The sequence below is a fragment of the Neoarius graeffei genome, chromosome 9 (genome assembly GCF_027579695.1).
Source record: "Neoarius graeffei isolate fNeoGra1 chromosome 9, fNeoGra1.pri, whole genome shotgun sequence".
NCBI classification, from domain to species: domain Eukaryota; kingdom Metazoa; phylum Chordata; class Actinopteri; order Siluriformes; family Ariidae; genus Neoarius; species Neoarius graeffei.
Genome location: NC_083577.1, coordinates 13257617 through 13284225, shown reverse-complemented (window position 1 = coordinate 13284225; position 26609 = coordinate 13257617). Strand labels below are relative to the sequence as shown.

Sequence of the window (26609 nt, the reverse complement as noted above, 5' to 3'; positions counted from 1 at the left end):
CGGGACACGGGGGGGGAAGAGAGAGAGAAGAGGAGAGAGAAGACGCTGTCGTCCGTTGTCCTGCCGCCGGAACAGCCGCCAGATGATCCTCCGCCAGTCCTACGGCCTGATCCAGCGACGCCGGGCGGTGGCACTGGACCCACTCCGCGGTTCCGGCTGGTAAGTGGGCGATGAACTGTTCCAGCGCCACCTGGTCGATGATTCCCTCGGCGTCGCGATCTTCGGCCCTCAGCCACCTCCAGCAGGCGTCCCGGAGCTGCTGGCCAAACGCGAACGGGCTGCTTACTTCCTCCATCCGCAGCACGCGGAAGCGCTGGAGACCGGCCCGGCGAAGGTCGGCGTAGGCCAGCCGGTGGTCAGCGGGGAGCCAGCTGGCTCGGCCAGCAGGCGCGGCCAGCTGCGCCTCTCCCATCAGGAGGGGGAGGAGGCGCGCCGCGCGCTGCTCCATCGGCCACCCCGAGGCTTCGGCGACCTGCTCGAACAAGGTGATGAAAGCCTCGGGGTCGTCCTGTGGGCCCATCTTGGTCAAGGTGAGGGGAGACGGGCCCGCGGCCGGGGCGCTGGTGGACCCCGCCGACGCGAGGAGACGCCGGAACGCCTCTCGATCTTCCTGCTGGGCCAGCACCAGGGCTTTGAAGCGGCACTCCTGCTCCTTTCGGAGCGTGATGAGTGCCTGGTGCTGGCTCTGCTGAGCCGTGGCGAGGGCGTGGACCAAGTCCGCGAATGGGGAGGATTCCATGGAGCTGCAGGACTGGTGCTCCACCTTTCCCGGGTTTCGGCACCACTGTAGAGCGAACAATATGTGGGTGGAGCACAGAGGACGGCAGGACAACGTTTTGGAGGTAGAGAAGGCTTATTTATTTTCCCCAACTTTTCAGTCTAGGCAACGTAAGCACACGCACTCTCAGACACACACACTCTTCCTCCAAGCCCGGGTCGCGCTCCCTCTGCTCTCTCTCAGCCTCCTTAAATAGGGAGCGGTTTACTGGGGAAAACACACAAAACACAGGTTAATTACCGTCAGGTGTAGCGATTCTGCCACTCACCTTCCCTGGCTCCACCCTCCTGTCACAGACCGGCGCTTGACCACGCCCCCGCTGCCACAGATGGAAAAAACAGAAATCTGGAGTGTGCATAGGTATTCACCACCCAAAGTCAACACTTTATAGAGCCACCTTTTGCTGCAATTACAGCTGCAAGTCTGTGGGGTATGTCTCTATTAGCTTAGCACATCTAACCACTGGGATTTTTGCCCATTCCTCAAGGCAAAACTGCTCCAACTCCAAGTTAGATGGGTTACATTGGTGTACAGCAATCTTGAAGTTATGCCACAAATTTTCAATTGTACTGAGGTCTGGGCTGTCACTAGGCCATTCCAAGACATTTAAATGTTTCCCTTTAAACCACTCCAGTGTAGCTTTAACAGTATGTTTAGGGTCATTGTCCTGCTGGAAAGGTGAACCTTCATCCCAGTCTCAAACCACTGGCTGACTCAAACAGGGTTTCCTCCAGAATTGCCCTGTATTTACTGTCATCCATCTTTCCTCCAATCCTCACCAGCTTTCCTGTCCTTGCAGATGAAAAACATCCCCACAGCATGATGCTGCCACCACCATGCTTCACTGTAGGAATGATGTTCTCAGGGCAATGGGAAGTGTTGGGTTTGCTACACATGTCATTTCCCATGATGGCCAAAAAGTTCAGTTTTAGTCTCATCTAACCAGAGAATCTTCTTCCATGTGTTTGAGAAGTTTGCCACATTGCTGTTGAGCAAACTCCAAATCTCATCTCATCTCTCATTATCTCTAGCCACTTTATCCTGTTCTACAGGGTCGCAGGCAAGCTGGAGCCTATCCCAGCTGACTATGGGCGAAAGGCGGGGTACACCCTGGACAAGTCGCCAGGTCATCACAGGGCAAACTCCAAATGTGTTTCCTTATTTTTTTTCCTTTAAGCAATGGCTTTTTTTCTGGCCACTCTTCCATAAAGCCCCACTCTTTGGAGTGTACAGCTTAAAGTGGTCCTATGGCCAGATGCTCCCATCTCCGCTGTGGATCTTTGCAGCTCCTTCAGTGTTATCTTTGGTGTCTTTGTTGCATCTCTGATTAATGCCCTCCTTGTCTGGTTTGTGAGTTTGATGGGTGACCTTCTCTTGTCAGGTTTGCATTGGTGCCATATTCTTTCCTTTTTGCTATAATGGATTTAATGGTGCTCCATGGGATATTCAAAGTTTGGGGTATTTTTTTTTTTTTATAAGCCAACCCTGATCTATACTTCTGCACAACTTTGTCTCTGACCTGTTTGGAGTACTCCTTGGTTTTAATGTTGCTTGCTTAGTAGTGTAGCAGAGTCAGGGTCCTTCCAGAACAGGTTGATTTATACAGACATCATGTGACAGATCATGTGACACTTTGATTGCACACAGGTGGATCTTAATCAACTAATTATGTGACTTATGAAGTGAATTGGTTGGACCAGCTCTTAATTAGGGGTTTCATACGACAGGGGGTGAATACTTATGCACACTCTAGATTTGTTTTTTCATCTTAATTATTGTTTGTGTCACAAATAGATAAATAAATAAATTTGCACCTTTGAAGTGGTAAGCATGTTGTGTAAATCAAATGGTGCTAACCCGCCCCCCAAAAATCCATTTTAATTCCAGCTTCTAATGTGACAATACAGGACAAACACCAAGGGGGATGAATACTTTTGCAAGACACTGTAGTTAGTCGACCAAAGATTACTTCTTTTATATGAAATAATCTATTTTGATGCAAAAAAGTATTCTATTCTGAAAATCTAACTTCTTTACTTATGTTTAGACTCATATTAAATATCCATGACAATTCAGTGAATATGCAAATTAGCCTATGATATAATCTAGTGACTTTGACCTGAAAAGAGTTCTGACATTTCTAAGTATGAGGGCAGTAGAAGATGCACACTTCCTGTTTTTACAAATTACACAACAGGAGTTGCCGTTGCATAGTAATTAGAGAACTTCTTTTAAAGACTAGGACATTTTAGTTATGAGACACAGCTGGGACTCAAACATCACATTACATAAACTGAAGCAGAGTCACTGCTGTGTGGAGCGTTTCATGTTTTGACCCCTTCAGGAGTTCACAGAGTTCATCTTGAACCAGTTGTGAACTTTGTACAAGAGCAGTGGGCTTGGAATTTTGGTCGCTGCCTGATGTATAGAGATGTGACGCTTGTGAATGAGTCGACCCTTTGAGCCAGTTCACGTATATTAACTTTTTTCCTCATTATTTGTTGATGTAGGCAAGGCCATGACACTTGTTTGTCCAAATGTTTCCATTGTGACATTTTTCCATTGTGGAAACATTTGGACAAACAAGTGTCATGGCCTTGCCTACGTCAACAAATAATGAGGAAAAAAGTTCATGTATGAACCCTCAAAGGGTCGACTCACAAGCGTCACATCTCTATACATCAGGCAACGACCAAAATTCCAAGCCCAAGATCTCAGCTGTTCATTTCACATAAACATAAATCCATTCATCTTTATCCTGGTCAGGGTCCTAGTGACATTCGATTTGTTTGCATTCATTAATCGAATCAGATAAAACTTTAAGCTTTGGATATGTTTATACTTGGCTATAGCACTGACACATGTGACTGTTATCATTTGTTAAAAATAAAATCTTGTTCTCACTGAACAGAATACAGCAAATGTTCAGTTTAGGACAAACTGGTAATGAGCCAAAAGAGTCAATGCTGAGCCAAATGGACTGGTAAAACAAAACAAACAAACAAACAAACAAAAAAAAAACAGAATTATAATCACAATTTAATCTTTGAGGTATTTTTGTTGTTTTTTTGTTTTTAATATTCTATGGCTATGTATTCAATTTCAATAAAACAAATAATTTCGAGTTGAACAGTTTTCTGTCACCACTGACCGTCGTTATATCGAAGATTATGAAGCCAAAGTTCATCATTGCCCTGAGTTTTCCTGAAACAGTGTCGAGTCAAATTATCAGAATTTCATTTTCATATTTACCTCAAATAAACCATGTTCTTTAATAAACCCTAATATTCATGCTATACATTCAATTTCCTGTCATTCCTGCATTTTATTTAATCTAATAAACCCTTTTTTATGGTTGAACAAACCATAACGATGATGTTCTCCAGGATATGACTTTGGGAAATTGGATGCCGAAAGGAAATTAGTGTCTTTATCTTATCTCTTCCTAATGTTTATCTCAAGATTATGTTCATGTGAGTGAACCTTGAAATTGCTGTATTCAGCACTTTGGTCTCATGCCAGCAGACTGTAGTTGAGGCAAGGCTGAAAATACAGACCTGCAGGAGTGTTGGTGACGTGTCTAGACGTTGTTAGAGATGTTGGAGCTTTGTCATTTCTGATGGGACAGAATTTGAAGGGCATCTTTAATAACATAGTCATTTTGTCTTGTTCTTATCAGGCAGATAAATTGTTTAGGTTTTGTCAGAGTTCCTTCTCAGATAATTTAGATGTTTGGTCTCTGATGTTTGCTTGTATAAATCCAGAACTGGAGAACTTAATATCCAAAATATTTTGCATTAATTTGCATTATATAGCCAACTTTCTATATATTTGTAATCCCCTCTATTTTCGTTAAAAGTGGAATGACTATTGTCCTCCGTATCCAGTGTTGGCAATTCTTTTCAAAGTTTAAGTAGTTAATGCATGCTCGAAAAGTCATCGTACCACAACACTGTGGACCAATTTACATATTCACTGATTGGTCATGATTATTTACATATCAAAACATAAACAGAAGTAAGATTTTCTGAAGACACTTAGAATAGGTTAATTAAGGGAAAATATAAGGCAATATTGATGAAAATAGCATTATAAAATTTCTTATGAAAAGAATTCATCTTTGGTCACAGCAATACTGAATTTAGTATTGACAAAATTCTAACAAGATTGGGACAAAATGAAGCAATGGTAGTGAGGAGACGGGAAATAGACATGAAAGATATGGTAACGAATGGAATAACCCACTTTTATTATCATGAGTTTAAAATTAAGAGCAGCAAAGTGTGGGGACAGGACAAAAATGGTGATGAGTGATTGGTTTGTTAGGAGCAATGGTAATGAGTGATTGGTTTGTTGGGAACAATGGTGATCAGTGATTGATCTGAACAGTGTTGATGAGTGATTGGTTTGTGTGGAACAGTGGTGACCAGTGACTGGTTTGTTCTGAGCAATGATGATGAGTGATTGGTTTGTTGGGAACGATGATGATCAGTGATTGGTTTGTGGGGAACAATGGTGATGAGTGATTGGTTTGTTAGGAACAGTGGTGATCAGTGATTTGTTTGTTCTGAATACTGGTGATCAGTGATCAGTTTGTTGGGAACTATGGTAATGAGTGATTGGTTTGTTCTGAACAGAGGTGATAAGTGATTGGTTTGAGTGGAACAGCGGTGATCAGTGACTGGTTTGTTCTAAGCAGTGGTGATGAGTGATTGGTTTGTGGGGAACAATGGTGATCAGTGATTGGTTTGTGGGGAACGGTGTTGATGAGTGATTAGTTTGTGTGGAACAGTGGTGACCAGTGACTGGTTTGTTCTGAGCAGTGTTGATCAGTGATTGGTTTGTGGGGAACAATGGTGATGAGTGATTGGTTTGTTGGGAACAGTGGTGATTAGTGATTTGGTTTGTTGGAAACAATGGTGATCAGTGATTGTGTGAAACAATGGTTATCAGTGATTGGTTTTGTGGGGAACAATGATGATCGGTGATTTGTTTGTTGGGAACAGTGGTGATCGGTGATTGGTTTGTGGGGAACACTGGTGATGAGTGATTTGTTTGTTGGGGCAGTGGTGATCAGTGATTGGTTTTTGTGGAACAGTGGTGATCAGTGATCGGTTTGTTGGGAACAGTGGTGATCAGTGATTGGTTTGTGGGGAACACTGGTGATGAGTGATTTGTTTGTTGGCAGCAGTGATGATCAGTGACTGGTTTGTTCTGAATAGTGGTGATCAGTGATTGGTTTTTGTGGAACAGTGGTGATCAGTGACTGGCTTGTTCTGAGCAGTTGTGATCAGTGATTGGTTTGTTGGGAACAGTGGTGATGAGTGATTGGTCTGTTGGGAACAACAGTGATCAGTAATTGGTTTGTTGGGAAGAGTGGTGATCAGTGATTGGTGTGTGGGGAACAATGGTGATCAGTGATTGGTTTGTTTTGAACAGTGGTGATCAGTGACTGTTTTGTTGGGAACAGTGGTGATCAGTGATTGGTTTGTGGGGAACAATGGTGATGAGTGATTGGTTTGCTGGGAGCAACAGTGACCAGTGATTGGTTTGTTGGGAAAATGGTGATGAGTGATTGGTTTGTTGGGAAAAATGGTGATCAGTGATTGGTGTGTGGGGAACAATGGTGATCAGTGATTGGTTTGTTCTGAACAATGTTGATCAATGATTGGCCTACAGTAAAGTTGCCAAATCTAGCAACGAAGACACCAAGTTGGCAACACTTTCAACATCAGTTCCAGCTTTCTTCTACAGTTTGGATGACCCCAATATATTATTATAATATTTTATACTCCAAGATATTATTCTCAGATAAATTCTAAGATGTTAAAACGAAACATGGGTCGTAACAGTACAACAGTCCGAAACTTTCCAAAAAATTATTTTGAGAACTTCCAAGGAAAAGGGGACCATTAGGTGCTTTTGGACTGGAGGAACTTTTTCATAGTTATTAGAACTGTTTTGAGGAAGTTCCACCCTTTTTTTGTGTGTTGGCACTGCATGAACCAAGAACGATAGTAGTTCTTATAACAATGTTTTGAAGGACTTTTTTTTTTAGCTCCTACTTCACAGTAGGTTCTCTCCCAGGACAAGACGAACCGTGAGTGACGTAAGTATACGCTGATTGGTTGAACATGAGCCAATGCAGCACGGGCAACTGCCATTTTTAAAAATCCATGTAAAACTTGAACCATGTAAACAAAAGGTCTTAACATTAGTGTTAAGAAATGGAAAAAAAAAAGACAAATAGACCATCAGTGAAGTCCAGGCTTTATTAAGTGTATCCGTGATGGAGGAAACACAGCACGGTTTTGACACATCTAAGCGAAATACAACATTTTTTGCCAACATTTCCTGCTAACATCACGCTAGTAAGCCAGCTTACGTCACTTCAGTGTTCCTACTGGTGATGTGGATACAAACAGAAAAAAGAAGCCCTTGAATGTGTGAAGTTCTTGGGGGAGCTCCTCAGTTTCTCTCAATGAGTACCTAGAACTGTTTGGTCCAAAATCACCTTAGTGAACGAATGAACGAACAAACTCACTCATTCTCTCTCTGGTGCTGAACTGTCACTTTAATGTTTTGTCTTCATTCGCAGTGAGAGAAGCCATGCTGAAAGAATGAGAGCAGGAATGTGACCTTGCACAACAAGTAGAGTGTATGAGCCAAAACTTTCATGCTATCAGCTCTGTAGTTTTTGTGTGCTTGCAGAAAACATACTATCACATTGTTTGGATAAAAACACCTTTATTGAAACATTTGAAAGCAAGCACGTGAAACACATGACTCCTGAGCTGTTTGCTGCATCACTGTGCCACACGTCTGTCAATTGTGTGTGTTGTACAGCACATTACTGTGATGCTTCATTATAACACTATAACAACATCATAAGGATTAATGTTGGGAGGAAACACAGGAAAGGATGACAGACTTTTCACTAGAACACAACACTAAAATATATGTATTTATGTAATTTGTTTCTGTGTATCTATATGTATGTATGTGTATATGTATATAAAAACGAGATGAGATGAGAAAAAATTACAGATATACAAAAAAGTCATACATCAAAGACAGAAATAATTTTTTGTCACAAACATTCAACAGGGTAGTAAATAGCCACATTTGAGTAAAAATCCTGAAACAAGGATGTGTACAGAATCTTTAACAGTGTCCTGGATATGTGCTCAGGTGTTTGGGGTGGAAAAGTTTTAAAAAAAAAAAGGAAAAAAAATTCAACGCGTTTTGTTAAAACACATGCATCTGCACACACAGACCAGCTGCCCTTCATTTCCTTCACTGCTGATTCAGCATTAAGCTGAAGAACAAACTCCTTCCCTGTCTCCAGGCGTGTACTGTACAGCTGACCTGTGCTGCTCTAACCTTCATTATTACACAAAAACGCCACAGAAAAGCAGAGACAATTTCTGCTGCCTGCACTTTCTGGTTTGGCAGGCTATTTGACACATTCCTCCTAAATCACTCTGAAATAATAAATACGATGTGCTTACTTTGTACTCGAGCAAGACCAATGAATTCTGGACAAAGCCTGACACTTTTTACCCTGTCCAAGCTGACTATTTTTTTTTTGAGGATTATTAAATCTGGATTTGGGCAGCTGGTACTCTGCTATGGTGCGACCTTGTGCAAAAATGTTAAACAGACCTGAATGTGCACTGATGTGCTTAAAGTGCTTGTGTTTGAAAAATCTGGGGAAGAAAGAAAAAGTTAAATTTTTATTTCATGCAACTGAAATGAAAGAGCATTGATTTGAACATGCAGGTTAAAACACTGGGGCAATATTTTAAATAAATTAAAACCAGACAATGATAAGTTGCCATAGGGGTTGTCGTGAGCAACAAGTCAAGTCATGAGCAAAAAGCAGAAATAGTTATTAACATGTACAGCACCAGTCAAAAGTTTGTACACCCCTACTCTACTCATTGATAAGTTTTTTCTGTATTTTGTATTTTCTATATTGTAGAACAATACTGAATACATCAAAACTAACGTACGGAATAACATATGGAACTCAAGAATGGTTAAGGGCTTCTTAAAATTCTTATTATTTCAGGATATTTATAATCCTCTGCCTGATAGAGAAAAACGGTGTGTGTGTGTGTGTGTGTCCACAGTAACATCCTTATCTGTATTATGGATTAAAGGTTTTGAGAAAGACCTTTTTGTTGTGAGAAACCAGAGAGTGAGTCAAAGTGTTGTTTTTTGGGTATGCAGAGAGAGAGTGCCTGGGACTGCACTGGTGTACATTTATGAAGGTTCTTTAAGAATATCATCTATCTCTCTCATTAAGTCTTGGTGTTTGCTTGCAATTCTTTATTGAAGAGGAAACAGAAATTTACTTCACAATCTAATAGAACATGTATGGAATTATGTGGTAACCCAAAAAAAAGTGTTCAAAAACAAAATGCTTGATATTTTAGATTCTTCAAAGTATCCAGCATTTACCTTGATGATGCTTTGTACACTACTGGCATTACCTTAACCAGCTTCATGAGGCAGTCACCTGGAATGCTTTTCAATTAACAGGTGTGTCTCGTCAAAAATTAATTAGTGGACGAGTTTCTTGCCTTCTTAATGCATTTGAGATCAAACAGTAAATAGTAAATAATAAAAAAAAAACCTATTTAACAGTTATTCAACAAAATCGAGTCATACATGAGCTGGTAGCCGACAAGGTGTGTAGCACCAAGTTGCCTATAAGCCATGTATGACAAGATTGAGTGGAATGACTTTTATTCTATCCATAGTCACTGGATTTTGAGAAACAGAGCAATTTTTTGTTTTGCAAATTCGATAAATAAAAACTTCATACAAAACATCCGACAAAATCATTTCCACTTCGAATGTAAACAAACCAGCAAAATGACAGTAGCAATTTGTGAAAAATAAAAGATAGGTTCTTACCATCAAATACTTTTATTCCATATGTTGTTGCTTTTTTGTATTTTTTGGGGTTTTGTTTTCGAGTAGAGTTTTCATTTCATCCTTGGTTGGTTCAGCGACACACTCCGGCATTTTGTTTTTCTCTACTCACGGTATATGAGCCGATATACTAGTAGTAGAGTAGCCAATCGGAGCACGCGATTGCTCATATCCAGTGAATGTGGATAGAATAAAATAAAATAGCCCTATTCCACAACTGTAGTAATCCATATTACAAGAATATAGTAATATAGTATAGTAAAAATTATATTAATCCATATACAAGAACCACTTGACTAATTAAAGAGAAACGACATCCATTGTTATTTTAAGACATGAAGTGACTTGAGAAAGAAAGAAAGCACAACTTTATTCATCACACACTTGTGAGATTCCTCTCTGCATTTAACCCATCTGAAGCAGTGAACACACACATGCACACACACGTGAGCAATGAGCACACACACATACCCAGAGCAGTGGGCAGCCATGCTAACAGCGCCCAGGGAGCAGTTGGGAGTTAGGTGCCTCACTCAAGGGCACCTCAGCCCAAGGCCGTCCCATATTAACCTTACCTGCATGTCTTTGGATTTAATTAATAAAAATAAAGAAAAACATTGAATTAGAAGGTGTGTCTAAACTTTTGACTGTTACTGTATCCTATGGTGCTGTACACTATATCTCACAGGTTAATGCACTGCACCAATTTTTTCTGAGTGAAATAAAAGAAAAATGAAAGATAAAAAAACTCTGAAGTCAAGTTGCCATGGGATTGTAGAAATGGCTATTATATTATATTATATTATATTATATTATATTATATTATATTCACGTAAAAACACCTGGAATGCATAATAAAAGCAGACGGATGTTTTCCCTCACTTCCTCACTTTGGATTTCAAATAAACGTGTGAGTGAGTGTGTTAGCTGTTGCAGTAACACATTAGCACCACCAAAACTGACATACTGATTATAGATCAGACATAATGTCAGATTGTAGATCATATGTATTCCTGAATGTGACACTTTACACCTGAACTGCGAGAAAAAAGCAAACGTTTAATAACAATACACACCTAAAATGGTACTGAATAAAGCATGCACTAGCTAAGCTGAATAAATACAGGTCACATGCAGCACGCTAAAGGGAACAAGCATTTTCATGGGTGGTTTTTTTTCTTTCGTCTTTTCTGCAGAATCTCATAGGTGAACATTAAATATGAGTGTGTGTATATATACACTGGCGGTGCAAGCATGGTTAGTATGATCGCACAGTGTTTCAGAGTAATACATGTCATCGTAGCAGGGATAAGTCCCTCTAAACAGCTTACACGGATGGAAGTGAGGGAGAATCTGCGTCTGTTTTCTGCTCGGGCGAAGAGCACAAGAACAGCCGATTCCCGAGGCTTTTGAAGGCGAACCTGAAGTACATCATGTGCCCCATGGCAACGAAGGAGACAGAGATGATAACCAGCAGACCGAAAGCTTCGGGGTTGGGTGCCAGGATGACCATGATGAAGTGCAGCAGGTCCAGGAGGTAGTTCATGGAGTTCTGGACACCGTTGATGACCCCTCGCTCTACCTCGGCAACGTTCTCCTGAATGAGCTGGGTCACGGTCAAGTCGAAAGACCAAAGACCTGAAAGAGAGCAGTGGAAATAATGAGTCAGCTGATGTCACACATCTCTTTTTTTTTAAATATACATTTTACTGCCGCATAAACATGAATGGTGATTGGTCTCAAAGGTTGACTTTACAGCTCTTGTGTCACACTGACAGCTGACTACTACTTCTCTTTTTCCGATAATCTAGTAATTAAGATAACTCTATGAAGCATGTGGTGTATTTACGTGAAGATTCTTTGATGTTATGGTTTCTCTAGTAACAGCTCACTCACAGGGACATGTACAATGGATGTTGTAAATATTGTTGATATGGTGGAGACATATATATATATATATATATATATATATATATATATAGAGAGAGAGAGAGAGAGAGAGAGAGTTAACATTTAAGGAAGGAGTCTTCAGTGTCTGCACTTTGTAACACTCAGAGGTAAAGCTGTAACTTTTCCAACATCCTCAAAGACCCTGCATCCGCATTCTGCCCCATCTTACGTCCCAGAAGATAATTAACAGTTATGCCATGAAAGCGAGTCATACATGAGCTGACAGCCGAATTGGCTACAAGTCATGTACAATGAGATTGAGTGAAATAACTGTTTTATTATATCCACATTCTCCGGATTTTTAGAAACACAGCATTTTTATTTTTAATTTTTGCATCATTAAATAAAAACTTTATACAAAATGTCCAACAAAAACATTTCTGCTTAGAATGTAAATAAACCAGTGAAATGACTAGCAGTTTGTGAAAAATGCTCAAATAATAATTCTTGAAAAAAAAAGGATATGTTCTTACCATCAAATGCTTTCATTCCATATTTTGTTGCTTTTTTAATTTTTGGAGGTTTTGTTTTCAAGTAGAATTTTTATTTCTTCCTCAGTTGGTTCAGCAACACGCGCCGCCATTTTGTTTTTCTTTACTCACAGTATATGGGCTGATAGTCTAGTAGTAGAGTGACCAGTCAGAGTGCACAATTGCTCATATCCAGTGAATGTGGATAGAATAACATATAATACACCTGAGTGCAAAAGTTTGCAACCCCTTATTTTTTTTTAAAGGGCAAAAAAGAGAAAAATGTACTTTTTCCCCATTTGTTTTGTGTGTTATGTAGTCATGTTCTTTTAGTGATGCTTTATGGTTTTTGTCTAATTTCAATTTCTTTAACATCAATCTGTCCAGGGATTGCAGATGAGAATGATCTAAATCAGACATTCCATTCCATTCCATTATCTCTAGCCGCTTTATCCTGTTCTACAGGGTCGCAGGCAAGCTGGAGCCTATCCCAGCTGACTACGCGCAAAAGGCGGGGTACACCCTGGACAAGTTGCCAGGTCATCACAGGGCTGACACATAGACACAGACAACCATTCACACTCACATTCACACCTACGGTCAATTTAGAGTCACCAGTTAACCTAACCTGCATGTCTTTGGACTGTGGGGGAAACCGGAGCACCCGGAGGAAACCCACACGGACATGGGGAGAACATGCAAACTCGGCACAGAAAGGCCCTCGTCGGCCATGGGGCTCGAACCCGGACCTTCTTGCTGTGAGGCGACAGCGCTAACCACTACACCACCGTGCCGCCTAAATCAGACATTTATATCATTAATAGTGATGTTGATTAATGTGTACTGTCCATAAATAAACATAGAAAGAAAAGAAAAAAAATTCTAAATTAAAAAAAAAAGTTTTTCTTTCCTTTTTCACATCAGACTATAAGAAGGCAGTGTATGAGATGAGATATCTGGGAGAACAGATATTTCTAAAATAAAGAAGGAGATAAGCATTGTCATGCTTCTGCTGCTTGGAGGGGGCGCCTTTGTGAGCGCCTACGTGGCAGCACATTTTAGTGCACTGTATATTTGGCAAATAAGTTTTCCAAGGAGCGTGTGAGGCATCATTGAGACTATATGTTAATGTCCCACCCAGGCGACAGGAGATCCACGGTCGGTCTTTACGAAACAACGACAGGATTTCCCTACCGAGATGTAGAACTGAAAGGTACAAGCAGAGCTTTTTTCCGGCTATGGCCTTTTCAAATTCTAAATTTTTAAATTATTTTTATAGTTTGAATTAAAGCCATATTTTTATGTAAAATGTATGTAACATAATATATAATTATTTTCATTATAAATTTTTACAGTAAACATGTTGTATTTCACTATGTGCTAAAACATGTATAATAAACCCTCATTATTATTATTTTATTATTATTATAAAGAAAATACAAACTTTCAAATAGATATTTCCATTTTAATATTCACATTTACCTCTGCCATTGTTGTTGGAGGAGGTTATGTTTTTGCCTCCATGTATTTGTTTGTTCCCAACGTAACTCAAAAAGTAGTGAACACATTTAGATGAAATTTGGAGGAAAGATGAGCCATTGGCCAAGAAACAATTGATTAGATTTTGATGCAAATCCAGATATGTATGCACATCCAGAATTGTTTTGACTGTTCCCAACGTAATTCAAAAGGAGTGAACGGATTTGGATGCAATTTCGTGGACAGTAGGTTGTGGTTAAATTTGGTGGACTAGGTTCAAGTGGTTTTGATATTGATACTATGTGGCTTAGTGGAGATATACACTCTACTCTACTAAGTGCCCTTCTATCATTGAATTGTGCACTGAACTTGTGATAATGAACGGCCATTTGTTAAACATAACACTGAACACACAAAAGTCAACGTCCTTCCCGTGCCAGCACCTGGTCTTCCCAGGCAGTCTCCCATCCCCGTACTAACCAGGCTCTTAAGGCTCATTGGGCAGCACTGATCTCCCCTTCTAAAGCCCTTAGCCCCTCACCTATACAGCTGGGGTTAGTCCTCTGGTAATCACAAGAGCTTGACTCCTCATTCGCACATACCTTACCAGTCAACAGTAGGTAACAGTTTTATGATATGTCATATCACATGTCTGTGATATGACCCGACCATGAGTAGAACTCACAATCTCCCAATCAAGAGGTGGACACACTTAACCATTAGGCCAACTCGTGGTACTCATCATCATCTCATTATCTGTAGCCGCTTTATCCTTCTACAGGGTCGCAGGCAAGCTGGAGCCTATCCCAGCTGACTACGGGCGAAAGGCGGGGTACACCCTGGACAAGTCGCCAGGTCATCACAGGGCTGACACATAGACACAGACAACCATTCACACTCACACCTACGGTCAATTTAGAGTCACCAGTTAACCTAACCTGCATGTCTTTGGACTGTGGGGGAAACCCACGCGGACACGGGGAGAACATGCAAACTCCACACAGAAAGGCCCTCGCCGGCCCCGGGGCTCGAACCCAGGACCTTCTTGCTGTGAGGCGACAGCGCTAACCACTACACCACCGTGCCGCCCACTCGTGGTACTGTCTTGGTATAATTTATTTTGATCTTATCCAAGCTTTTGCATGAGTGTTTACAAAAAACACGTCTACGTACCCATTCTAGCAGCAATAACTCCAGCGAAGAGAAGACTGACAGACAGATAGGACTCAATGTATGGGACTTCCTCAGCCTGCATGTTGGAGATGTTAAGGGTCATCTGGGCTTCAGTGGTGACCACGCTGACCATGGTGGGAGCCTCGGGCAGAGGTGCGCTGTCCCCAAGCAGATGGCTTATCATGCTTTGGAAGGGAGAGACGCTCAAGTCAAAGGGGCTTCCAGGGGCAAAGACGGACATTACACAAAGCATGAGGCAGGACAGCTGAGCTATGCCAGCGAGGAACCCGGTGCGGATGAGGCCACACTTCTTGCGCACCCAAGTGAAGGCCACGGTGCCACAGATACCCGACACAGCCGAGGCTCCCATAAGCATGCTGAGGATGGAGCCGTTCAGGCCCTGCGTGTAGGCGTAACCTGTGGTGATGCAGTCGAAGCCCAGAACGGTCATGTAGAGGGAGGCTAACGACATGCCGGCGAAGAAGATGGACTGGTTGTAGTAGGCGACCCAGCCGTCACGGAAAGTGCGCAAAGGTTCAGACATCTGATAGCAGCAGCTCTGCTTCTCTTCTGGATCAGACTTCACTACAGATCCCTCATTCATCAGCTGTGAACCTTCAGCCAGGTCTTCATCATTCTCCAGTTCTGAAAGAAAGTGCATCAGGAGAAGGAAAGTGACATATACAGTAAGGCTTCTCTAAAAAGGATAAAATGGTAAAAACATCTTTTAATAAGATTGTGTCCGTCTTTAAAATCTCACCTTTTTGAATGTTGAGCTGCTTCATCTCTTGGTTGCCAAAGTCTTTCTGTCCTGCCTTGACAGCCAGCGCTGGAGTTTTCTGGTACACCTTCCACAGCAGGAAGTACTCCAGACACATGGAGCAGAGGTTCCAGCCTGAGATGAAACCACAGCCTATGAAATGGGAACCAAACGCCATGATCTGTCCCACCAGCATCGGGGCCAGGATGTTGGTCAACTGGTCGATGATTCTCACTGTGGCATTCATGTCTAGAACAGAACGTTAAATAAAAGTGATGTCTCGCTCATATTTTAAAGAAGCAAATGGAGAAAATCTGTTGAAAATGGAGTCAACTTTCAATCAATACATTTTTTAGAATTACAGCTATTTTATTACCACTTGAACTTGACAAAAAGATTAGGTTCACATTAGTTGGTTGCGATAGATAAGATGCACGTTGTGTCATGCAAGAAATAAAACACTCGTGTTGTTATAGGAAAATCATTAACCACATTTAAGCTTCAAATTCAATAAATTACTATATATCTTTTTATAACCTTTATTTCCTCTAGTGAATGAAATTTCTAAATACAACCATTAATCCAGTGTTTCCTGTTATTGAACCTGCTGTCAGTGTGACCATGTTGGCAGCAGCCATAAATTCCACTGGCTCAGTGGGTTTTCATCCAAGTGTTCTGCTACAGTGGGTTTATGGCTCAAAGAAAGTGATTAACACACTGCAGATGAACTTGGAGAAGTAATCCCTCTGAGATTTTTGCCATAAGCAGTTTGACAGCTGTAGCTGATAATGATGAAATTACTTTCTGGGTTTATTAATCATTTACAGTCTGTTTTTCTATTTTTCATTTGTTTATCATAAAAAATAAGGTTTCTTGGGAACATGACACGCTAAATTGTTTCATCTTATTAACTTAGGAGATAGAGAACAAAGGCTATGTTCACGTTACAAGCTTCATTGTTCAATTCTGACTTTTTGCTCAGATCGGATTTGCCTTGATGGCACCTGTAGCGACCTGTATCTAACATGAATACATCGGTCCTCTGAAACGGCACGTGTAAATGCACATTGAAATTTTTTTTGCACAAGTCATCTGCAGCACCACCACCACCAACAATAAATAAATTAAAAAAAATTTTTTTTTTTAAATTCACATTTGTGAGTCAATTCAGGGTATTAAAACAGCCATGGTGTAAAGGTTAGAGAAACAGTTTTGGGACCAAAAGGTTGCCAGTTTGATTCCCTGGATCAGCAGGAATGACTGAAGTGCCCTTGAGCAAGACACTGAGCTGCTCCCTCGACTGCTCTGGATAAGAGCATCTGCTAAATGCCTGTAATGTAAACAGACACGCTAATGCACGTGTAGCATTTTGCTCTGGAGGATGACAAACAGCTGTAAATGATCAGGGGTGGGTTTCCCAAAAGCCTCTTAATGCTAAGAGCACCTTAACTAGGAGAGACAGTGTTCATTGTGCTGATCGCTCTACCATTTAACGATTATACAATGCTTTTGGGAAACTCGGCACAGGTCGAGTAGGAGAAAAAAGTCAGATAGCTATCTTTTGCTGCTTTCGCAGCTATTGTATCTTTCCTTCATTGTTTTGGCGAACGAAAACAGCACTCAGCATATAAATTCTAATCATGTCGTATGGCCATGAATCAGATACGTATCCGATTTCAGACCACACATGAAAGTGACTCCGGTGTAAACTTTAAAAGATTGGATTTCGGTATCCACACAGCCCTGGAAAAAATTAAATTTGTGTCACATTTGCTCCTGTGGAGGACGGCCCCATATGGACAGTCGAAAGTCGCACTTGGAAGATGGCTCTGGACACTTACAGTAATACTTTTATGGCTAAGGACTACAGTTAACTTGCTAACTTCAGGACTGCAGTTGTCATGAACAGTTTTGCACTCAAGTTTCCATCAATGAACATCAACAAATCAGACTTCATGTTAAAACTATAATGAATTTCATGGTTTCAGAGTTATACTTTGTGACTCTATAGGACACTGTTATAGAAGCGAGTTATTTATAATCACGCTATCTATTATCACTCAAATGAGGATGGGTTCCCTTTTGACTCTGGTTCCTCTCGAGGTTTCTTCCTCATGTCATCTGAGGAAGTTTTTCCTTGCCACCATCACCACAGGCTTGCTCATTGTGGATAGACTAGGGCTAAAATTAGCTCATGTTTAAGGTCATTAAAATTCTGTAAAGCTGTTTTGCAACAATGTCTATTGTTAAAAGCACTATAAAAATAAACTTGAAAATAAACTTGACATTAAGGCAAAATATCAGATTTGAGTCACTTCAGTCTGGTATTGTGAATGTAGCCAAAGAGAGGCTGGTGAGGGAAAGACTGTTTACAGCTGCTATAACTAACCTGTTTTGCGGACATTCCACAATAAAAAACCATAGCACAATTTTTTGTCGTTCAAATGACACTACAATAATAAAACGAGTGTTGTGTAGAATAAGTGACAGTGTATAGAGAAAATGTGTTGACATCTGACCTGCAAGGCTGCTGCGGTCATCTCCAGCCACCACCACCACCCAGTCCCTCTGAATGGTGATGGACATCGCGGTGCTTGCCAGGTTTGCAATGTTTGCGACGCTGATAACCATAATGTAGCAAAACGTCTGTAAAACAACAGCAAACCTGTGACACATCCATGAATAATGACTCCAGCTAACACACATTAAACAATTTTTTAAATATTCCCAAATTTATGAATAACACTGGAGAACTGGAATACTGGAGTTTGATAAAGCAACACACCGATAGCCGCTTTATCCTGTTCTACAGGGTCGCAGGCAAGTTGGAGCCTATCCCAGCTGACTACGGGCAAAAGGCGAGGTACACCCTGGACAAGTCACCAGGTCATCACAGGGCTGACACATAAACACAAACAACCATTCACACTCACGGTCAATTTAGAGTCACCAGTTAACCTAACCTGCATGTCTTTGGACCATGGAGGAAACTGGAGCACCCGGAGGAAACCCATGCGGACACGGGGAGAACATGCAAACTCCGCACAGAAAGGCCCTCGCCGACCACAGGGCTCGAACCCGGACCTTCTTGCTGTGAGGCGACAGTGCTAACCACTACACCACTGTGCCACCCCAGCAACACAAGTTTCAACTAAAATTAAAATAATGATCTGTTAAACAACAAAAACTACTCAAAGGTTTGTCCATTCCTTCCCTGAATCATCACAAATTTTTATCACAGTCGTGTCACATGACTACACAGTATGACACTGTCTATTTTTAAACTCCTATAGGTAAATATATTTTAGCCCATTTTGTTGACATAATTGTTGACATTTTGTAATCCATCACCAGTAGACGTGTTACAGACTCAGTGATGGGTGTAGTGAATGTGAACAAAGTGGATTATTTACTCTGTCATTATTTTTCCACTAAAATATGTTTGGAGGTGATACTGAAAGTTGACAGACTGAGCACACACTAATCAAAGTACAAATTGCACAAAAAGGGGTTTTTTTTAACAAAAAGGGTTAGTTTTTCTGTGTACTATGTTTGTTATTCAGACAAAATGTAGTTAAGATTCAAATGACAAAACTTACATATAAACTTTTAAATTATATATTAGTGATATTATTCACTGTGACCCCCAGAAAATTTACCACCAGCCACCACTGAGTACTACTAACATGATTCCTCCTACTACAATTATTATTTCTATTATTACTACTATTATTATTAATAACAACATTACTACTACTAATACTAGTATAGAGTACAACCCTGATTCCAAAAAAGTTGGGACAAAGTACAAATTATAAATAAAAAAAGAATGCAATAATTTACAAATGTCAAAAACTGATATTGTAGTCACAATAGAACATAGACAACATATCAAATGTCGAAAGTAAGACATTTTGAAATTTCATGCCAAATATTGGCTCATTTGAAATTTCATGACAGCAACACATCTCAAAAAAGTTGGGACAGGGGCAATAAGAGGCTGGAAAAGTTAAAGGTACAAAAAAGGAACACCTGGAGGACCAAATTGCAACTCATTAGGTCAATTGGCAATAGGTCATTAACATGGCTGGGTATAAAAAGAGCATCTTGGAGTGGCAGCGGCTCTCAGAAGATGGGAAGAGGATCACCAATCCCCCTAATTCTGCGCCAACAAATAGTGGAGCAATATCAGAAAGGAGTTCGACAGTGTAAAATTGCAAAGAGTTTGAACATATCATCATCTACAGTGCATAATATCATCAAAAGATTCAGAGAATCTGGAAGAATCTCTGTGTGTAAGGGTCAAGGCCGGAAAACCATACTGGGTGCCCGTGATCTTCGGGCCCTTAGACGGCACTGCATCACATACAGGCATGCTTCTGTATTGGAAATCATAAAATGGGCTCAGGAATATTTCCAGAGTACATTATCTGTGAACACAATTCACCGTGCCATCTGCTGTTGCCAGCTAAAACTCTATAGTTCAAAGAAGAAGCCGTATCTAAACATGATCCAGAAGCGCAGACGTCTTCTCTGGGCCAAGGCTCATTTAAAATGGACTGTGGCAAAGTGGAAAACTGTTCTGTGGTCAGACGAATCAAAATTTGAAGTTCTTTATGGAAATCAGGGACGCCGTGTCATTGGGACTAAAGAGGAGAAGGACGACCCAAGTTGTTATCAGCGCTCAGTTCAGAAGCCTGCATCTCTGATGGTATGGGGTTGCATTAGTGTGTGGCATGGGCAGCTTACACATCTGGAAAGACACCATCAATGCTGAAAGGTATATACAGGTTCTAGAGCAACATATGCTCCCATCCAGACGACCTCTCTTTCAGGGAAGACCTTGCATTTTCCAACATGACAATGCCAAACCACATACTGCATCAATTACAGCATCATGGCTGCGTAGAAGAAGGGTCCGGGTACTGAACTGGCAAGCCTGCAGTCCAGATCTTTCACCCATAGAAAACACTTGGCGCATCATAAAACGGAAGATACGACAAAAAAGACCTAAGACAGTTGAGCAACTAGAATCCTACATTAGACAAGAATGGGTTAACATTCCTATCCCTAAACTTGAGCAACTTGTCTCCTCAGTCCCCAGACGTTTACAGACTGTTGTAAAGAGAAAAGGGGACATCTCACAGTGGTAAACATGGCCTTGTCCCAACTTTTTTGAGATGCGTTGTTGTCATGAAATTTAAAATCACCTAATTTTTCTCTTTAAATGATACATTTTCTCAGTTTAAACATTTGATATGTCATCTATGTTCTATTCTGAATAAAATATGGAAGTTTGAAACTTCCACATCATTGCATTCCGTTTTTATTTACAATTTGTACTTTGTCCCAACTTTTTTGGAATCGCGGTTGTACTATACTAATACCATTACTAGTTGTACTACCATTACTACAACCGCTACTGTTAGTACTATTACCAGGACTATCTCTACTGCTATAATTACTACAACTGCCATCACTACTACCATAGTAAAACTACAGTAATACTATTACTACTATCTCTACAACTGCTACTACTAATACTACCACTACAAATACTATTACTAGTACTAATAATACTATTTCCACCTCTACTGACACTATTACTACCACTACAAATACTATTACTAGTACTAATAATACTGTGAGTATTACACTATATTGCTTAAGACTTGACACTCGAGCATCGTCAGGGTTGTTTACAACAATTTAGAAGCAATGTACCCATGAGAGCTCAGCTTCGGACATCATTCAGGAGTGAAGGGGGTGTGTGAGGAGAGTGCACCACTATGTGTGAGTGCACCACTTGGACACAAATCACCCCCTGCCTGGGTCACCTGGGTGAGCGTTCTGTTGACTAAAGACCCGAAAACACTCTATGACTCCAGGTTCATCATTGAAGACATGTCCAAGCAGCACTTGAAGACGGTGAAGGCTGGCGCGCTTCTTGGAACGGCAACGTACTACATCATACCTGTAAGAAATCCTCTGCCCAAGCCCCCAGGTTCTCTCTCTCTGTTTCTTTGTGTGTATATGAGAGAGATCTCAAGTTAGGGGACACTCTAGAACATAGGTGGCCAACCCGCGGCTCGCGAGCCGCATGCGGCTCTTTGCCTGGTGTCATGCGGCTCTCACCTTCACGTCCAAGTTGGTGTTCGTTTGTGGTTTTATGTGCGTTTTCGCTTCACTGCAGTTAATTACGGTTATTTTATTAAAGGTGCTTCGCTTGGTTTCATTACGGTATTTTCACATCATGACAAATGCGCAGGTGCGTGAGATGATATGCTAAATTCCCCTACAAGTAGCACTTCTGCTGCTCTGTGTATATGTGTGTACATTTGAGTATGTGAATGTGTGCTGATGTGAATTCAGATACACTACAGGCCAAAAGTTTGAACATACCTTCTCATTGAAGTAGCGGGTGACCGTTTGTGAAGCTAACTGCGTGTGTGAGTATTGTACTATCCCTGCTGCTGAGGCTTGGGATACGCGCTGGGCGCGCAAGCCTGAGTAGTGGGTGAGTGCTCATTCAGTTTTGATGCCTTGAGTGAGAGTAGAGTATACTGTAAGTGTAAATAGTCATGAGAACACAGAACACATTGAATGAGAAGGTGTGTCCAAACTTTTGGCATGTAGTGTATATACATTATGTATTTGTTCATTTGTTTTCCAGTTATCAATTTGTGTGTGTGCGTGTGTTCTTCTTTCAAAAATTTGAGCATTGTATTATATTTTATCTATATTTGCACTTGCACTGATCACTGTTCCCAGTGCCTATGGAGCTTGTACTGTTTGAGGAAATTAAATTAGCACTTTGTAATTTCCATTTTCCGACTGACTGTATTTATTTGAATACTTATTTATTTGAATGCAGGTCTTGTGCAGGTCATGCAATTGAGAATTCAAGCTGAAGCAAAATGGCTTTTGCATTTTCGATGTTAAACAGGTAACTCCAAAATGCACTAGAATACAGGAAATTGCATCTAAGAAATCCAAAATTTTTCGGGGGAGGCCCCCCGGAACCCCCCCAATGGGGGGAATCCCCACATGTAAACAATGTCTGCCTTTGTGCCCCACCTACAATTTTCTTCACCAGTCGCCACTCTTGAGAATGACTGGCCTGTGGTCTTGGTACTGCAGTAAATGTATCATCATGTTGGTGTGGGGCATTGGTTAAGTTGGAGTGTGACATCAATGTGGCTGTGTGTGTGTCCGCGCACGCAGAAGGAAGGGTAATTGTGTGCCCATGTGCCGATGTGGCTCTTTGCCGTAACACAGTAAGAATTGTGGCTCTTGGGCTCCGACTGGTTGGCCACCCCTGCTCTAGAATAATAAATGTAGATCAATATGCCGCCTAACTTCTGGGAGTGTATTGATCTACAAAAATACTATACATATTCTATATACAGTAAGATAGACAGTTAAGATAAAATAATAGAATATATTATAAGAGAAAATAAAGGAATATATATATATATATATATACATATATATATATATATATATATATATATACATATATATATATATATATATATATATATATATATATATATATATATATATATAAAACCCCGATTCCAAAAAAGTTGGGACAACGTACAAATTGTCCAGAACTTTTTTTTAAATTTCTTTTTCTATTTTCTCATCTCATCTCATTATCTCTAGCCGCTTTTATCCTGTCCTACAGGGTCGCAGGCAAGCTGGAGCCTATCCCAGCTGACTACGGGCGAAAGGCGGGGTACACCCTGGACAAGTCGCCAGGTCATCACAGGGCTGACACATAGACACAGACAACCATTCACACTCACATTCACACCTACGGTCAATTTAGAGTCACCAGTTAACCTAACCTGCATGTCTTTGGACTGTGGGGGAAACCGGAGCACCCGGAGGAAACCCACGCGGACACAGGGAGAACATGCAAACTCCACACAGAAAGGCCCTCGCCGGCAACGGGGCTCAAACCCGGACCTTCTTGCTGTGAGGCGACAGCGCTAACCACTACACCACCGTGCCACCTTTTTCTATTTTCATTTATTTATTTTTTTTTCTGTGTGTTTGTGTAGTTTGATGTTTGTTTGAAGGTTTTGTCCGCTGGTTGTGGTGTAGCTCCGGACCTAGTTTTGGGCGTCGGTTCCCTCCAGGCCTTGGTTCGCTGTGGGTGATGCCTGTGCTCCCAGCTATGGACTGCAGTGAGCTCGTTGCTCATTTTACATTGTGGTTGTCCAGCGCTCTGTGCTTTAATGCTTGGCGTGATGTTCTGAGCGATGTTGCTCGGTGGTGTCGTGGCGGCTGTGCAGGCGGTTTGGACATACCAGCGCTCTGCGTGGCGGAGCTTCTCTGCTCGCTTTGTGGATCCATGGCGTGGTGTTCGAGCGATGTTGCTGACGGCGTCACGGCAGCAGTGCTGGAGATGTGGGACTTGTTTACTTTTTATTTATTTATTATTATTATTATTTTTTTTTCCTTGTCTATAATTGTAAAGCGTCCTTGGGTTTCTTGAAAGGCGCTATATAAATTTAACTTATTATTATTATTATTATTATTATTATTATTAATTGTAAATAAAAACAGAATGCAATAATTTACAAATCTCAAAAACTTATATTGTAGTCACAGTAGAACATAGACAACATATCAAATGTCGAAAGTGAGACATTTTGAAATTTCATGCCAAATATTGGCTCATTTGAAATTTCATGACAGCAACACATCTCAAAAAAGTTGGGACAGGGGCAATAAGAGGCTGGAAAAGTTAAAGGTACAAAAAAGGAACAGCTGGAGGACCAAATTGCAACTCATTAGGTCAATTGGCAATAGGTCATTAACATGACTGGGTATAAAAAGAGCATCTTGGAGTGGCAGCGGCTCTCAGAAGTAAAGCTGGGAAGAGGATCACCAATCCCCCTAATTCTGCGCCGACAAATAGTGGAACAATATCAGAAAGGAGTTCGACAGTGTAAAATTGCAAAGAGTTTGAACATATCATCATCTACAGTGCATAATATCATCAAAAGATTCAGAGAATCTGGAAGAATCTCTGTGCGTAAGGGTCAAGGCCGGAAAACCATACTGGGTGCCCGTGATCTTCGGGCCCTTAGATGGCACTGCATCACATACAAGCATGCTTATATATTGGAAATCACAAAATGGGCTCAGGAATATTTCCAGAGAACATTATCTGTGAACACAATTCACCGTGCCATCTGCCGTTGCCAGCTAAAACTCTATAGTTCAAAGAAGAAGCCATATCTAAACATGATCCAGAAGCGCAGATGTCTTCTCTGGGCCAAGGCTCATTTAAAATGGACTGTGGCAAAGTGGAAAACTGTTCTGTGGTCAGACGAATCAAAATTTGCAGTTCTTTATGGAAATCAGGGACGCCGTGTCATTCGGACTAAAGAGGAGAAGGACGACCCAAGTTGTTATCAGCGCTCAGTTCAGAAGCCTGCATCTCTGATGGTATGGGGTTGCATTAGTGCGTGTGGCATGGGCAGCTTACACATCTGGAAAGACACCATAAATGCTGAAAGGTATATCCAGTAGGGCTGTGCGATGTCCCCTTAATTGGCATCGACGATGTTTACAGTGCAAACATCGTGATGGACGATCATATCGTTGGGGGGGGGATTTTAATACCACATTATAAAATATTGTATTATTATTATTATTATTATAAGTATTATGGCCCTTTTCCACTACCCTTTTTCAGCTCACTTCAGCTCGCTTCAGCTCACTTCAGCCCGACACAGCTCGCGTTTCGACTATCTCAGAACAGCACGACTCAGCTCGCTTCAGCCCTGCTTAGCACCCAAAACTCGCACGGTTTTGGAGTGGGGCTGAAGCGAGCCAAACCGAGTTGAGTGAGGCTGGGGGCGTGAGCAGACACTCCCCTGTGCACTGATTGGTGAGGAGGAGTGTCCTCACATGCCCACACACGCCCCGCGAGCACGCTGGGATCTGTAAACACCGTAAACCCGGAAGAAGAAGAATTACGAATTACGAGAATTTCTGAAGCCTTATGCGCCTCGCCTCATCTATACGCTCTTGCCAGTATCTGTTGGCGTTGTCGGTGACAACAAGCCACAGCACCAAGACCAGCAACACTAACCATGTCCTCCATGTTTATTGTTTACTATCCGGGTCGTGAAACTACCGCTTAAAAGATCACTGATGTCACTGTTTGCGCCGCTTAACGACATCACGTGACGTCCACCCACTTTCGCTAACTCCACCCAATGTGTCCACCCATTTCCAGCCAGCACGGTTCAGCGCGGTTGTAGTCGAAATGCAACTCCAACAGCCCCGCTCAGCTCGACTCAGCACGGCACGGCTCAGCCCAACTCAGCCGCGTTTGTAGTGGAAAAGCGGCATTAGATACTCATCCGAGGCTTTGGCACGTAAAGAAAAAAAATTCCATTGCGCTAAGAATTGTGATACTATATCCCATAGCCTACTATCTCTTTAAATTTAGGCTACCTAATTTTCTATGTTTGATCTTCAAGCCACAAAATCTGAGTTGATGGAAGAGATGGTGACAGAGATCGTTCCGTCGCTGTCAGGTGCTACAACACCCGGTCCGTCACATGATGAAGGGGAGGAACCAGGTGACTGCGCCGCGGCAGTGCCTAAGAAAAAGAGAGGGTCTTTGGGCAGCCTTCTTGGGAAGAGAGCAGCAGCCAGAGCATCCACGCTTACTGATGAAGAAAAGTCTGAGGCAGAAATGACCATGTACCCGCAGGAAATTGTCATTGATGGGGGGAGGACCCACTGATGTGGTGGAAAAGGAACGAGAAAAGACTTAAGATTAGCAAGATTAGCACGTAAATTTTTGTGCATATGCGCCACCAGTACTCCATCAGAACGAGTGTTCAGCACCGCGCAGCTCATTAAAACCAGACAAAGTAAACATGCTAGTATTTTCGGCCAGAAACCTCGACATCTAAACATGGTGACCATTGCCTGCACTGTTAACCCATTAGGTTAAATTGCTTCGGACTGCCTGCGTTTTCTTGATTTTGATTTTTATTATTACTATCATTGTTATTTATTT

General features: G+C 41.4%; 1 protein-coding gene across 1 annotated transcript in view; it reads right to left on the bottom strand.

Annotated features, from left to right (window-relative positions):
- Positions 1-7505: 7505 nt before the first annotated feature.
- The window catches only part of slc40a1 (solute carrier family 40 member 1), a 28499-nt gene continuing 9395 nt past the window's right edge, over positions 7506-26609 (bottom strand). The window contains exons 5-8 of the mRNA XM_060929029.1: positions 18073-18199; positions 15554-15802; positions 14794-15438; positions 7506-11359 (exon numbers count right to left, since the gene is read on the bottom strand). Coding sequence (XP_060785012.1) covers positions 11049-11359; positions 14794-15438; positions 15554-15802; positions 18073-18199 — 1332 coding nt within the window. The 3' untranslated portion in view covers positions 7506-11048. The remainder of the gene's footprint in view (positions 11360-14793; positions 15439-15553; positions 15803-18072; positions 18200-26609) is intronic.